We start from the raw sequence: 13,952 nt of genomic DNA, 5'->3' as shown, positions 1-13,952 counted from the left end.
AACTCGTTGCTGGACAAGTTTGAGACAGCTCATTGGATCAAGAAGAGTACAAAATGTAGGTGCATAAAGTCAGGAACGGGGTGGAAAAACACATGTACGCTACCCCTAGGTGTACTGCAGAAAGGTACCACTCATTCGTACATCACTCCAACTGATGTATGAAGGTTGTTCATGGCGACAAAGCCCCATATTTCCTCGTAGGATTTTTACAGCGACAACTCGTCACTAGTCCGGCCAAACAAGTTTTGGGTCGGGACAAACTCACTGCATCAACAAGAGTGCGATCTACTGTACCACTGTACTGTAATTTACAGGAAGTCAGGGACAGGGTGTGGGGGAAAATTGCATCCGTATCCTAGCTTGTGCTGTAGACATGTATGGACACTCAGAATAGACAGAACAGATCGAGAGGATGGATCTTTACTACGTATACTATCGACGAAAATGATTTTATGTACTCTCTTTCGTTTGTGTACAGCCATTGCATGTCTCAAAGGCTCAAACATCCTCGGCGTATCTCGCGCTGGTGGTCGTGTGGTCGTCCTCCCGGAGCAGGAACAGGCCGTCGGCCGGGCTCTTCGCCCGGTCGTCGAACCGCTCGGACAGGAAGAAGCTCCGGAGGGAGTTGAGGTTCCACGGCGCGTCCACCTCGACGGCGAAGGCGGCGCGCACGGGGCGGTGGTCCGACAGCCGCGACTCGCACCGGTCGTACCGGGTCTGCCTCAGGCCCGCGCCGCGCCACAGCACGCGGTCGCACCACGCCGGCGCGCGCCGCTTCAGCTTGTCGCCCTTCTTCCCCAGCTGGGAGCAGCCGTAGTAGGCGTCCGAGTTCCGGTGGTACTTGTACGTCGGCGAGAACGTGATCGCCCCCTCGTTCCACCCGTTGAACGTCCCTCCTTCCGACGACACCTCGCCCCGCAGCTGCAAACGAACAATCAAATCGCCCATGAGTTTTCAAAGTTTGAAATTTGAATTTCCTCGTGTTTTGTATAGTAAGTTAGATCATTGTCTGCTGGTTGAATTCGTACCTGGTCGTTGTCCAGGAGGGTCTTCCAGTCGTGCCTCTCGACCAGCAACCGGGTCTTGGCCTCGGGCAGGGAGATCCGATAGTTGAGGTCCCCAAGCAGGATCACCCGGCTGCGCAAGAGTACAAACAGTAAGAAACTATACTGGCACACCAGGCCGGTCAAGGTCTACCGCATCAACATGCATGCATGATCACCACTTGGTTCCGAGCCGTCTTTGTCACGGGCGCCGGCCAGTGAAATTAAGCATTCTGATTGTGGAAACTTGCGGTTACCGTCGCCATTAAGTGGATATTTCATACTCCTACTACTTCCCTACATCACCGGTCTGGCATAGAAAATACTCCCTCCGTTCCTAAATATAAATTTTTTTTAGAGATTTTAACAAGGGACTACATACAAAGCAAAATGAGTAAGTTTACACTCTAAAATATGTCTATATACATCCATGTGTTGTAGTTTATTTGAAACCACTAAAAAGACTTATATTTAGAACGGAGGGAGTAGATCCGACGCATTCACTCTGGCTACTTGCTCGAGTGCTTAATAGTACTATTTGTCGTGCGTGCCTACGTGCATGCCGTGACATGATCAATACGTGCGTACAGTGGTAAACTGGCTGGCTGGCTGGCAAGTAACCCGATGCTGAACGGCAAATACGTATCTGCCCTTGATTTACCGGTGCCGTGGACGGTGCAACCACCGGATAAGATAACGACCGCGGTGGTGAGCTCGATCAAATCGTGGCTGTAACCGGCAAGGACGGCGGCCGTTGATATTTCCGTCGCTTAATATTCGGCCGGTCAACGGCGACAAAACCGGCAGTGCGATGTGATGCATTCTATAGTACGTTCAACTAGTGTACAGCTGAGTTTTTTTGCAGGCTGATGCCCCCTCTAAACTTACGAAATGCTGGCAAGTGTTGGCTTGCCAATTTTTTGGCCAACTGTTTGGCAAAAATACTTATGTGAGAGGAATGGGTGTACACCCATTACCCATAGGCAGCCCATTCTTTGGCATGGGCAGCAAACCAAACGGACTTCATCGACTTGCGGCATGCACGGAGCGCACGAAAATAATGCAGGGCGATGTACTTACTCGTGATCTAGAATCTTGTGGGGCGTGGCGAGTGACGGGGAGGAGGAGGAGCAGTGGCGCCGCGGGAAGCTCGTCCGCCGGAGGATCTCCGCGGCGTCGGCGTTGCGGTGCGCCTCGTCGCCCTCCCTGCCGCCGGACGCGAGGTGGCAGCACACGAAGCAGAAGCTCGTGTCACGCAGCCAAAACCTCACGGACACAGCACCCTGCGCAGAGTTGAACCTTATGTCAGTTGCCTTCCGATGTATCCTCGTATTCGTATACTCCCCAAGCGCGCGCATGTCTGTCTGTATGCACGTAGGGTAGGGCATGCACGCACGCACCTTGTTGCCGAGGCAGCCCATGACGCCGCAGCCGACGCAGGAGACGCTGGGGCGGCGGACGAAGCGGCGGAGGTCGCCGCGGACCCAGACGGTGAGCAGGATGCCCACCATCTGCTTGCTCACCACGCACCGGAAGTCACGCGACTGCAGGCCTCCGGTGCCGTCCCTCACCGGGTGCACCTTCTGCTTCTCCCCTCCCCCGGTGGCGCCCGGTGACGGCGACGGCGACGACCGGTTCAGCGCGGCCCGCACGAGCTCGTTCCACCGCATGCCGATGCGGTTCTTGTCCGCGCCCAGCACGTTCCGCGCTCTCAGCGGCACCACCTCCTGAAATCTGCACACGCCATTTTGTTACTAACCATGCATCCACAAGCCTATGCCGCATGAGCGTCGAGGTCACTGCTCGCTTGGTAATTAGTACGTACCCGAGGACGTAGATGTCGTAGGTGCCGTTCCTGGTGTCGAGCCAGTCGGACAGGTCGAGGTCGTCCGGTGGCGCCACGCCGCCGACGTTCCACGTGCTCGCGAACAGCCTGGTGGATCGATCCATGAGCGCTCAGTGGCCGATTAACAATAAGAAAAACCAGCACTCCACGCCACGGCGCAAGTTGGGATGATGATGATGATCTACCAGAGCCTAAGCATGGTGGTTGGCGGTCTCTGATTGAGTTAGCACACAGACATGTATGCATGCACGCACGCACATACCTGTACTTGAGCGTCTTGTTCCGCTGCTGCGGCCGCGGCCGCTTTACGCACCGCTGCGCGTCGGCGTCGGGGCTGCACCCGTCGAACTCCTCCTCCGCGGCGCCGGCGGCCGCCGGGAAGTCGGCGACGAAGGCGTGGCTCCCGGAGGGCTTCCTGAAGAGCTTGTTGGCCACCAGCCTCGGCCAGAGAACCTGGCCGCCACCATATGCACAGAGCAAAGTTAGCTACATGCTACAAAGCTAGCTAGGGCCGGGGTAAAGCGGATCGAGAGGGTACGTGATGCCTACCTCCGCCTGGCTCTGATTCTCCAGCATGGTGAGAGAGCGCGTGCGCGCACCGTGGCCAGTAGGGTAGCTTAGCTAGCTTAGCTATCGCTAGGTCCTCCTGGTTGTGCTAAGTAAAGTGGAATGGAAGGGAGGGAAACGTTGGACGGGGTAGGCAAAGCGGGGCTTAAATAGGCCGCGGGACGCTACGCGACGGGGAGCCAATAGACAAATCGTGCCACTACGCGGGGCTGGATGTGACCGGATGTCGATCAGTGTACGCCTTGCACTGCATGGTGCCTGATGCAGTGACGCGAGGCAGGGAAGAAAGGGGGAGGACCGGTGGCCGTGACAGTGGGAATAAAAGCCGCCTTTTGAACCTTGATCTCTAGGTGGTCAAAGAGGAGTGGGATCACGGTGAAGATAAACTAGATTTTTCCGGGGACCAACGGGCCGGTGAGAAGCTGTTCAACAGCAGTTGTGGTGGACTGGCGTACACTGGCTGGCTCTGGTGCATACTAGCAAAACTCCTATGTCCAGCTAAGACACCGGTGTGCTATTGCCACGAAAGCGAGTCCATCCAACGCCTACTAACTAGTGACTGTCAGCTTCGTTTGGAGAGTTGCTCTTGATCGTTTTCGGTGTGCTTTTGCTTGGGGTTAGGAAAAAGGTTCCAGTATGGTAATGTTCTGGGAATTTATTGGCTAGTTAAGCTTTGCCGGACCAATATTATTTTTACAAGTGTAGTTTTTCTCAGAAGGTTATATATAGCTACATGTACATTCTCGATGTTTTGAATACCTTTTGAGATCTCATTGTTGCACATGTTTAATTAACATCTCCTTGATATAATATGCCCCTTTTATCAATAACAAAAAGTGTATAGATGTGCATAAAAACTGTAAGCGCTTCTACGCTTCATTGCTATGACAAGCAGGGCAGGGCCGCTGTCAATGGTCCAAGAAGCAAAATCTCGAGGTTGTCATCCGCGAGCTCAACTACAATAATAGAAAAATGGTATGTTCTATAGGTTTTCGGTAAAATAATTGCGGGGGAGGCTTTTGGTAATTCGCAGTATGCTGCATTTTTACTTTCATACTTGTAACATATTTGTGTGTGTGTGTGCGCGCACGCATGCGTGCTTACCATGCCTTTGAGAATTCTAGTATGCTAATTGTCGACAAAAATCTGCTTTCTCGTGGCTCTTCTTTTTATTTTATTGTTTGTTTGACCATATTTTGTATTCAGTCGCTAAAATGGTCTATATAACGCATATGTTCATTAGTTCTAGCACTTTTGAAATTAATCTGAAATGTGATGTCTAAGTCTAGAGTTTACTCTTAATCAATTGCCAGAGTGCCTGGCCCTTCAGGTTTTGTTTCGCGGTTGGGCCTTTCAGGTTTTGCGGGGAAAATGTCTAGAGTTAACAAGAGAGCACGTAGGCGAATGCAGAGTTGTCTCTAGGTGAGCACATATAAGTTTGCCTGTGATCTCCGCTCTTTTTCTAAATCACTGGAATATAATTTTTTTTTTCGAAAAGGGGGGCTTCCCCGGCCTCTGCATCAGCATGATGCATACGGCCATCTTATTAAGCATAAAATAGTCCACAAAGTCTCCAAGTCTCAAGGTTGTCAACAAGAAAAGTAAGAAAAGGCTCACACAGAGCCCGAAGGCTAGATACACAAGCTAGCCAAAGCACTTATACATCACAGCCGTTTGGCTCCAAAATAGACAGGTAAACTAATTGCCTATCCTGTTACACGACCGCCATCCAAACCGGCTGAATATATCCCGAGCTACCATCTCCCATCGGATAGCAGCAGTAACCAAAAGCTCCCTGGCCTCCGTCGGAGTGAGTAGCGACCAGGAACGGATAAGAGCCGTTGCTCGGAAGATAACCTGCAAAACATGGATATTTGTTGATCTGTTAAAGACGAAGTCATTTCTGCAATTCCAAAGCGCCCACAAAAAAGCGCAAACCCCCAAGCGAATATGTTTTGCTAACCCGGGCTCTACCCTAGTTAGCCATGTCCCAAACAACATGTTAACCGACCTTGGTGGGGTAATATTGAAAGCGACTTGAATAGTCGTCCAAAGAATTCTAGCTAGTGGGCAGTCAAAGAAAAGATGTTTAATGGTTTCACCCTGATCACAGAAACTACACCTAGTAGGTCCTGTCCAATTACGCTTAATAAGATTATCCTTTGTTAAGATCACCTGTTTATGTAGAAACCACATAAACACCTTGATCTTTAAAGGAACTCTGACGTCCCACACATGCTTTGAAGTAGGAATCGAGCTGGAATTAATAACATCAACATACATTGATTTAACCGTGAATCCCCCCGACCTAGTGAGATTCCAGCGTAATTTATCAGGTTGTTGAGATAGTTGTACCTGCATCAGTCTCCTAACTAGATGCAGCCACTCTTCCCAACGATTGCCCACTAACGATCTTCTAAACTGGATATCCAGGGGTATCGAGGCGAAGACCGATGCAACCAAAGCATCGCGCCTTCGAACTATACGATACAGAGACGGATACTGGATTGCTAGGGGAGCCTCTCCAAGCCAAGTATCCTCCCAGAATCTCGTGCTTGCACCATTACCAACTAAATGCTTTGACCTCTGAAAAAATGAAAGCTTCACTTTCATAAGCCCTTTCCAAAAGGGTGAATCAGTTGGTCTAACCGACACCTGAGCCAAAGTTTTGGTTTGGAGATACTTGTTACGCAGGATTTGAGCCCACATGGCGTCAGTTCCTGAGGATAACTTCCACAACCACTTACTAAGAAGGCACCGGTTCTTGACTTCGAGATTCTCAATCCCCATACCCCCTTGGTCTTTCGGTCTACAAATGATATCCCACTTCGCTAACCGATATTTTCTCTTAGGCTCATCCCCCTGCCAAAAGAACCTCGATCGATAGAAGTCCAGTCGTTTCCTAACTCCAACTGGGACTTCAAAGAAGGACAAAAGGAACATGGGCATGCTCGTGAGCACCGAATTAATAAGAATTAAACGGCCTCCATACGACATGAGCTTGCCCTTCCAACAACTTAGCTTCTTCTCGAAACGATCCTCAATACACTTCCATTCATTATTCGTGAGCTTGCGGTGATGAATAGGAATTCCTAAGTAGGTAAAAGGCAGCTCACCCAAACCACATCCGAACAACTGCTTGTAATCCTCTTGTTCCTCTTTGGCTCTCCCAAAGCAGAACAACTCACTTTTGTGGAAGTTAATTTTGAGCCCACTTAGCTGCTCAAACAAACAAAGCAGCAGCTTCAGATTTCTAGCTTTTACCAAGTCATGCTCCATGAAGATGATAGTGTCATCAGCGTATTGCAGGATGGATATACCCCCATCCACTAAGTGTGGCACCAAGCCCCCTATTTGGCCAACTTCCTTGGCTCTCCCTAACAACACCGCCAACATATCGGCTACTATGTTGAACAGAATAGGGGACATCGGATCTCCCTGCCGCAGGCCCTTATGTGTCTGGAAGTAATGACCGACATCGTCATTCACTTTTATGCCAACACTACCCTTTTGCGTAAAAGTTTCAATCTGGCTCCTCCAGCCCTCGTGGAAACCTTTCATACGCAAAGCTTGTTGCAGAAAAGGCCATTTAACTTTGTCATACGCTTTCTCAAAATCTACTTTAAAGATGACTCCATCAAGTTTCTTAGAGTGAATTTCCTGGAGCGTTTCATGCAACACCACCACCCCTTCAAGGATGTTTCTGTCTGGCATGAAAGCTGTTTGGGATTGCTGCACCACAGAATGCGCAATCTGTGTGAGCCTATTAGTCCCAACCTTGGTAAAAATTTTGAAACTGACATTCAAGAGGCAGATAGGACGGAACTGCTCAATCCTGAGAGCGTCGGTCTTCTTTGGAAGCAACGTTATCGTTCCAAAGTTCAAATGAAAAAGTTGAAGCCGTCCAGCAAAAAGGTCGTGGAACATGGGTAGCAGATCCCCTTTGATGATATGCCAACATCTTTTGTAAAACTCCGCCGGGAACCCATCCGGCCCGGGAGCCTTATTGTTCTCCATCTGAGAGATGGCATCGAAAACCTCCTTTTCCGTAAACGGCGCAACTAGCATGTCATTATCAGCAGCAGTTAATTGAGGCACATCCTCAGTCCTGGACTCATCGAGGGACACAGCGCTATCCTCCGGCGGTCCAAATAACTGCTTGTAGTATTCGGTGATGTATAGCTTAAGATTATCGTGACCAACAATTGTGCCTTCATCTTGCTCGAGCTGAAATATTTTTTTCTTTCTGTGTTTGCCATTCGCAATCAGATGAAAGAATTGAGTGTTCGCATCCCCTTGGATTACTTTGCGAACCTTTGCTCTGAGCGCCCACTTCAGCTCTTCTTCGCGGAGAAGTTCCTTCAACCTCTTTTCCGCATCAATCTTACAGCACATATCCGCAGATTGAAGAACCGCTGATTCAGCTTTAACATCTAGGTATTGAATAATCTCCAGGAGTCTGTCTTTCTCAACCTTATAAACTCCACTTAGATGTTTAGCCCAACCTCGAAGAAAGCACCTCAAATGCCTAATCTTATTCTGCCATCTCTCGACAGGCGATCTACCCCTAGACTCTCTAGCCCACTCTCTGGCAACAATATCCAAGAAACCTTCTCTTTCAAACCATGTCGTTTCAAAGGAGAAAGTATTCTTGTTTCCCACATGCCTTGGCTCCCCTGAGTCAACAAATAGCGGTGTGTGGTCCGAAATTCCTCGCGTTAGAGCCTGCACCGTGACCAGAGGGAACTTCTGCTCCCATTCGGCACTTGCAAGAACCCGATCCAACTTCTCATATGTCGGGTTTGGTAAAGAGTTAGCCCAGGTAAATTGTCTACCAGAGAGTTCGATTTCTCTCAAATCCAAACTCTCAATGATGGTATTAAACATAAAGGACCATCGCCCATCAAAATTATCGTTATTCTTTTCATCCCGCCTCCTAATAATGTTGAAGTCCCCCCCAACCAGGATAGGGAGTTGTTCGGACCCACAAATTCGAACCAGGTCAGCCAAAAATTCAGGTTTAAGCTCAGGTTGTGCAGCCCCGTAGACCGCCACCAACACCCAGTTAAACCCATCTATTTTGGACCTGACTCTGAATTTCACTGCAAAGTCACCCATAACAACACTCCGGACTTCAAGGGAATCACATCTCACACCCAGCAAGATGCCCCCAGACCTCCCTCTTGGAGGAAGACAATGCCAATCGAATTCCACCCCTCCCGACAACGTGTTAAGAAACTGAGGTGCAAAATTATCCCTACCAGTTTCAGAGAGAGCAATGAAATCTAAACGGTGCTCTAAAGATGCCTCCACTAGAAACCTACGTTTAGCCAAGTCCTTAAGACCTCTGCTATTCCAGAATATTCCTTTCATAGGTCATCATGGAATTTTTTGGCCTTACGAATTCTAGCACTCCTGCGTACCGCGGATGCAGGGTACACCTTCCGCTTCCACTTACGTTTAGGAATGTTATCACCTGTAGCCCGGTCCTCATAACCGTGCTCTGGTTGAACATGAGCTGCATCATCTACCTGGAGTTCATCCTCATCAGGCTCCGCAGACGGAGGAACAAGATCCGCGCAGAATTTATCAAGCACCCTAACACCCAAGGCCTCAATCTCCGCATCATTCAAAGGTTTTACAGCCGCTAGGTTTCTAATAGACTCCAAGGCCCGTTCCGCTTCCAAATCTAAAAGATCATTAACCGAGTTTTCAATTTCCAAATTATTATTCCCAAGAGACACCCCCACTTGGTTTGCATTATTAATAATCTCATCCTTAGAGAAATGCAGAATAGAATTTGAAACATTAACTGACATACCTGTTGTGCTCTCCACATCACGCAGCTTGGCCGCCCGCATAGCGCACCTCTGCTGCAAATCATCAACCTCCGGAAGGTCCTGGAGACGAGAGCTCGTCCGCCTCCCCTCGGAAGCAGGGTCTCGGATCCCTCCGAACGCGATCACCTCCTCCCGAGTAGCGGCTCCCGGAGTAGGTCTGGGAGAGGGGGACCGCGTAGGAGATGTGGAGATGCCTGACGGAGTTGGCACCAGGGCCTCCTGCCCTAGTCCGACCCCCCCAGCCGACGCCGTGGCAGCCGTGCGCTCCACCTGCAGGACCGCCGTCGGTACTAGAGGGTCAGGGGCCACCTGCCCCTGACGCCTGCCTAGCACCTCCGGCGACCCCACCACCAACGAGGCTCCCGCGAGACGGACCTCCAGGGCCTCCTGCCCCAAAGATATGTCGCCCCGGCTGGACACAGGTACCTGCGCCGCCTGCTGTGAAACAGAAGAATGAGAGGGAGTCGTGGCCACCTGCCCAGACGCCCCTCCCCTCCGCGAGGAAACCGAAGACCTAGATCGCCCTGGCGACTCCTGAGGCTCCACCTCTTGAACAACACGGGCACTGAAGCTGGCCGACTGCCGGGGTGACCGCCCAAAGTCCAAGACCGGTAGCGAATGCTCGAACGCATCGTCAGAGTCAACCCGATCACTCCACAGACGAGGAGGCGCCGACGACGGCAGAAAAGATCCAAACCGCAGTGAGTTATGAGGCAAAGACGAAGCCGGGGACTGCTCCATCCCGGCTCCGTTCTCCGGCTCCTGAGCAGCAGGCCCCGATCCATTGGGCTCCTGTGCTGCCTCATCCGCCTGCTCCCTGGGAGCACCTGTATCATCACCCCCATCGTGCATATCCACGTCAGTGCCAGCAGCAACCTCAGCAAACAACTCTGCATCCTCAAACTCAATATCAAGTGGAAACACCTCGCCTCTATAGGTCCAGTTGATGACGTCCGGGACATACTCAATATCCAGAATGCTAACTCGCAGTCGAGCCACCCCCTGAGCTCTAGTGAACGCCATATCCACTTTCTCCGTCTTACCAACCATAATCCCCAAACTAGCCACCACACGCACATCAGAAAGAGCCTCAGACGGTGCCCCCGAGAAACGCAGCCACACCTGAGTAAGAGGCTTCCCCTTAGGCTCAACTTTCTTCCACTCGTGGAACTCCAAAATACCTTTGGTGCCTGGCACCTTACACATCCCAAAGCTCAACAAACGCTGCAAGTCCTCAATCGAAGGAAACTCCACTCTGAATACTCTATCCTCAACGGGTACGAGGTCCCACTGAACATCACCCGGAGCCAACTCCTGAAGTCTCTGCACAATCTGAGCCTGGGAGACATCTCCCTGTGTCACCTTGACCAAACCAGAAGTAAGGCTCTGTGTATCAGCTGGGATCTCCCTCGCAGCCGCTGACTCGAAGAACATCAGCTCCGCACAGTACACACCATATACAGTAAGAGCTGGAATATGGTCCCTCAGCAAAGGACAATCCCCTGAAGCATGCGCAGGCTTACCACAGGATTCGCACAGCTGGGCCACACACTCCGCGATGAAGTGCCCCTTCTCTCCGCACCGGTAACAAAGCATTCTCTCTTTCTTCCGAGCGTACTTGGATGCCCTCTCAGAATCAGCCACTTGAACCACCTCAGCCTCCTTCGCAATCCCAGGAACCTCAGCAACCGCAAGTGCATTCACCACCTCCATCGCCTGGGGAGGTAGCTCCTGTGGTGTCTGATCAGTCTCCATCGCCGCCCCGTCAGAGTCAACATGTCTAGGGGGAGGCGGCCGGCGGAACCTTCCGCGGCCTCCACCACGACCACGGTATCCGCGATAACCTCCTCTGTGCCTGTTATCAGGTCCTGAGGCCCCCTCAACGAAGCCTCCAGCCGGCCCCAGGAACGGTCTCTCTGCAGACCCGTCACTCTGCCAAGCATAACCCCGACCTCCTCCCGCTGAAATATAATGCATTGAAACTTGGTTGTATGAAATATAAATATTTAAATTAATAATAGGAGAACTAAGACATATGATATATTATATTTGATTATTGTATAGATGTAAAATATTCATTGAATATCGGTAGCACAATAGAATAGAAAGATCATTTTCATGCATTTTCTCGTTCATGGTTGCATTTTGAGATACTTAGATGTTTAGAAAAGTAGATTAGTTGGATGACCTATTTATTTAGTTATATAGGATTGAATGATTCCATGAAGTCTTAGAAAATTCAAACAATAAATGATTGAGTATTAAATATAGATGTCAGATTTTGCGCACATCTTGATTTACATTTTTTGTTTAGACTACGAGTTAACCCATTTTATCATAAAATGGTGCAAATACACATATAGGCCACATTATGAGCGTGCAAGTGAGTTTTTCTTTTCTCTCAACTTCAAAATTCACTTTCTGTTTTTTGTTCTTGAAAATAAACAGGACACATGTGCTTGGGTGTACAAAATCTATGTCCAGTTGATGTGCCCCTGTTCCAACGTGCTACTGTGAACTTTGCACATATAAAATGGCCAGTGCCTGGTTGCAAACGCATATCTTCTTGTTTGTATGTACAACTAGCTGTATTATTGCACATTCTTTAAGAGGGAGCACAAGTTTTTTCCCAGCACGTGTTTAAGTATTATATCTAGGACATATAGGCCTAGTAGGGGGGTTGAGGTCTATAGAGTTTTCAGGCTCAACATGAGCAACTTGTACTGCATGCCACGTCGTGTACGTATATATAGTTAACTAAATCACATCATGTGGATTTAAGACATTATCTCTCCCGATTAATCCACTTTGAGAAAAGGAAACTTCTTAATTGTCGTCTATCCAATTTAGGTATGCTCCTGTGCCCTTTCTTCTGCACACCACCATCAATACTTGAAAATGGTACTGTTATACTTATTCGACGAATCAGGGAAATCCGTGGTCTAAACTTCAACATTCAGCAATTTTTCGACAAACAATGGATTTTATTAGCTCAAAATAAAGCATCATGGGGATACTAACACAATGAGCATACACCCCCCCTCCGCATAACCAATATGCACACAGCTAACACAAACGCACACATACAAAGAATCATGCCGGCAAAGAGCAAAGTCATATAAGACTGAAGTTACGCCTAGGCGAAAAAAAAGAAAAAAGAAATCTTCACTGTTCAAAACAACAATCGGCAAACTACAAAACGACCATCTGCATCAACCATCTATTGGTATTAGAAGGACAACGAGAAGGGTTCTCTAGCAACAATGTCTCCAGGAAGAGAATGTCGCTCAAGAGTGGCCGTCGCAGAATCTAACAACCGAAAGTTAGATCTTGGATTTTCACTATGAAGATCAAGTCCGAAAATTCGAACAATGGGTTCAAAAAAGTCACGACGCAAAAGCACCGCCACTGCCTGGTATAGCCAACTAGGGTTTTCACCCCGGAGCTCGAGACCTAATACTAAAGAAGCACCATCAAATCGAAGTCATCATGTGTTGTTGCTACACTTTCCTCGACCATTTATCTATAAATAATGTTATTCATGACAATTAGTAATATCGTCTTGCTCTGTCTCATGCTTTCTAGCTTGCTGCTAATTAGACTCTCATTCTTTTCAAGAGATGAGGTTCAAGTTGGATCGGAAAGAACTCACTTTGAATGCAAGGCTAACAAGGAAATTGCCCAAACATCTTCAATTTTGAAAATATAACGGTGAAGACTGGACAACCCTTGTTAAACATTGGTCAGATGCAAAGTATCAGGTATGGTATTTATATGTGATCAGATACATATTGAACTCCTATTTACGCATGTGCCCTACAAATCTATGTTCTTCTAGGCAAGTTGTTCGAAGAATAAGGCGAGCCGTTCTAAAGTGAAATTTCAATAGAAAATAGGATCTCGTAGCTATATTGACACTACAAGGCTTCTATAACTAGCCGATCTTTCCCTCTTTTGGTTGTGCCATATTGTCATATCTATATTGACTTGTTCCAATGCAGAGGAAAGCCCGCGAGGACCAAAAAGAACCTAAAGTAAATGCGGTGGAAATGTTCAAGGGTTGCCACACCAACAAAATGAATGGCATGACTATACCAGTCAAAGACGCTGATGTAAGTCCTTCCTCCTCATGCCTTTGAACTCCTGGTTACTATGGCGTGTGTTGAACTGCATGGTTTGCAGCTACTGTGAGTTACTCTTTTCAATTTTACACACAGTTGTCTTAATGTATCATTGAACCTTACAAGGTTTAAAAGAGAGGAATGATGTTCTTTTGGGTCTTGATCTATAATCTAGTTGCGTGGTGGGCATGCCCACATAATGTTACACTACAAGAAACTTGTTAATGCATGACAGATTTCTGATGACAGTTTCGAACACTATCATGGACGGACTACTACAGCCCGACAGGCCCGCTCAAGCCCGGCTAACCATCCCCCATATACAATGCTAACCCTAAACACTCCTCGCCCGCTTCTCACCCCCTCTTGCGCAGCCAGGTCCCTATCTATGTCCCACGCGACTCATCGCGACTCCACGTCACCGTCGCCCGATTCCAACGACTTCTGGCAGCTATGGCCGGCGCGCAACACACCCCCATCTTCCCCTCGCCCCACTCTTTCCTCCCCTCCGGTTAGATTCACTACTCCCGGCCAC

At 48.9% G+C, this 13,952-nt stretch overlaps 2 protein-coding genes across 2 annotated transcripts; both read right to left on the bottom strand.

Moving 5' to 3' along the window:
• Nucleotides 1–332: 332 nt before the first annotated feature.
• On the bottom strand, nt 333–3,576 carry LOC123095021 (type IV inositol polyphosphate 5-phosphatase 9). Its single transcript, XM_044516854.1, has 7 exons — nt 3,439–3,576; nt 3,152–3,342; nt 2,869–2,976; nt 2,444–2,777; nt 2,124–2,326; nt 1,029–1,137; nt 333–921 (listed from the first exon to the last, which is right to left on the bottom strand). Exons 1-7 carry the CDS (start codon nt 3,463–3,465, stop codon nt 499–501), a joined length of 1,395 nt encoding a protein of 464 aa, XP_044372789.1. The 5' UTR covers nt 3,466–3,576; the 3' UTR covers nt 333–498.
• Nucleotides 3,577–5,058: 1,482 nt separating this feature from the next.
• On the bottom strand, nt 5,059–11,242 carry LOC123092831 (uncharacterized). The gene is made up of 2 exons (XM_044514679.1): nt 9,278–11,242; nt 5,059–5,313 (listed from the first exon to the last, which is right to left on the bottom strand). The coding sequence occupies exons 1-2, from the start codon at nt 11,049–11,051 to the stop codon at nt 5,171–5,173; spliced, it is 1,917 nt and encodes a 638-aa protein (XP_044370614.1). The 5' UTR covers nt 11,052–11,242; the 3' UTR covers nt 5,059–5,170.
• Nucleotides 11,243–13,952: the final 2,710 nt, after the last annotated feature.

The sequence above is a fragment of the Triticum aestivum genome, chromosome 4B, assembly GCF_018294505.1.
Source record: "Triticum aestivum cultivar Chinese Spring chromosome 4B, IWGSC CS RefSeq v2.1, whole genome shotgun sequence".
In the NCBI taxonomy this organism is placed as follows: Eukaryota; Viridiplantae; Streptophyta; class Magnoliopsida; order Poales; family Poaceae; genus Triticum; species Triticum aestivum.
Note: the sequence above shows the minus strand (reverse complement) of the source record. Positions and strands in the feature narration are given on the sequence as shown.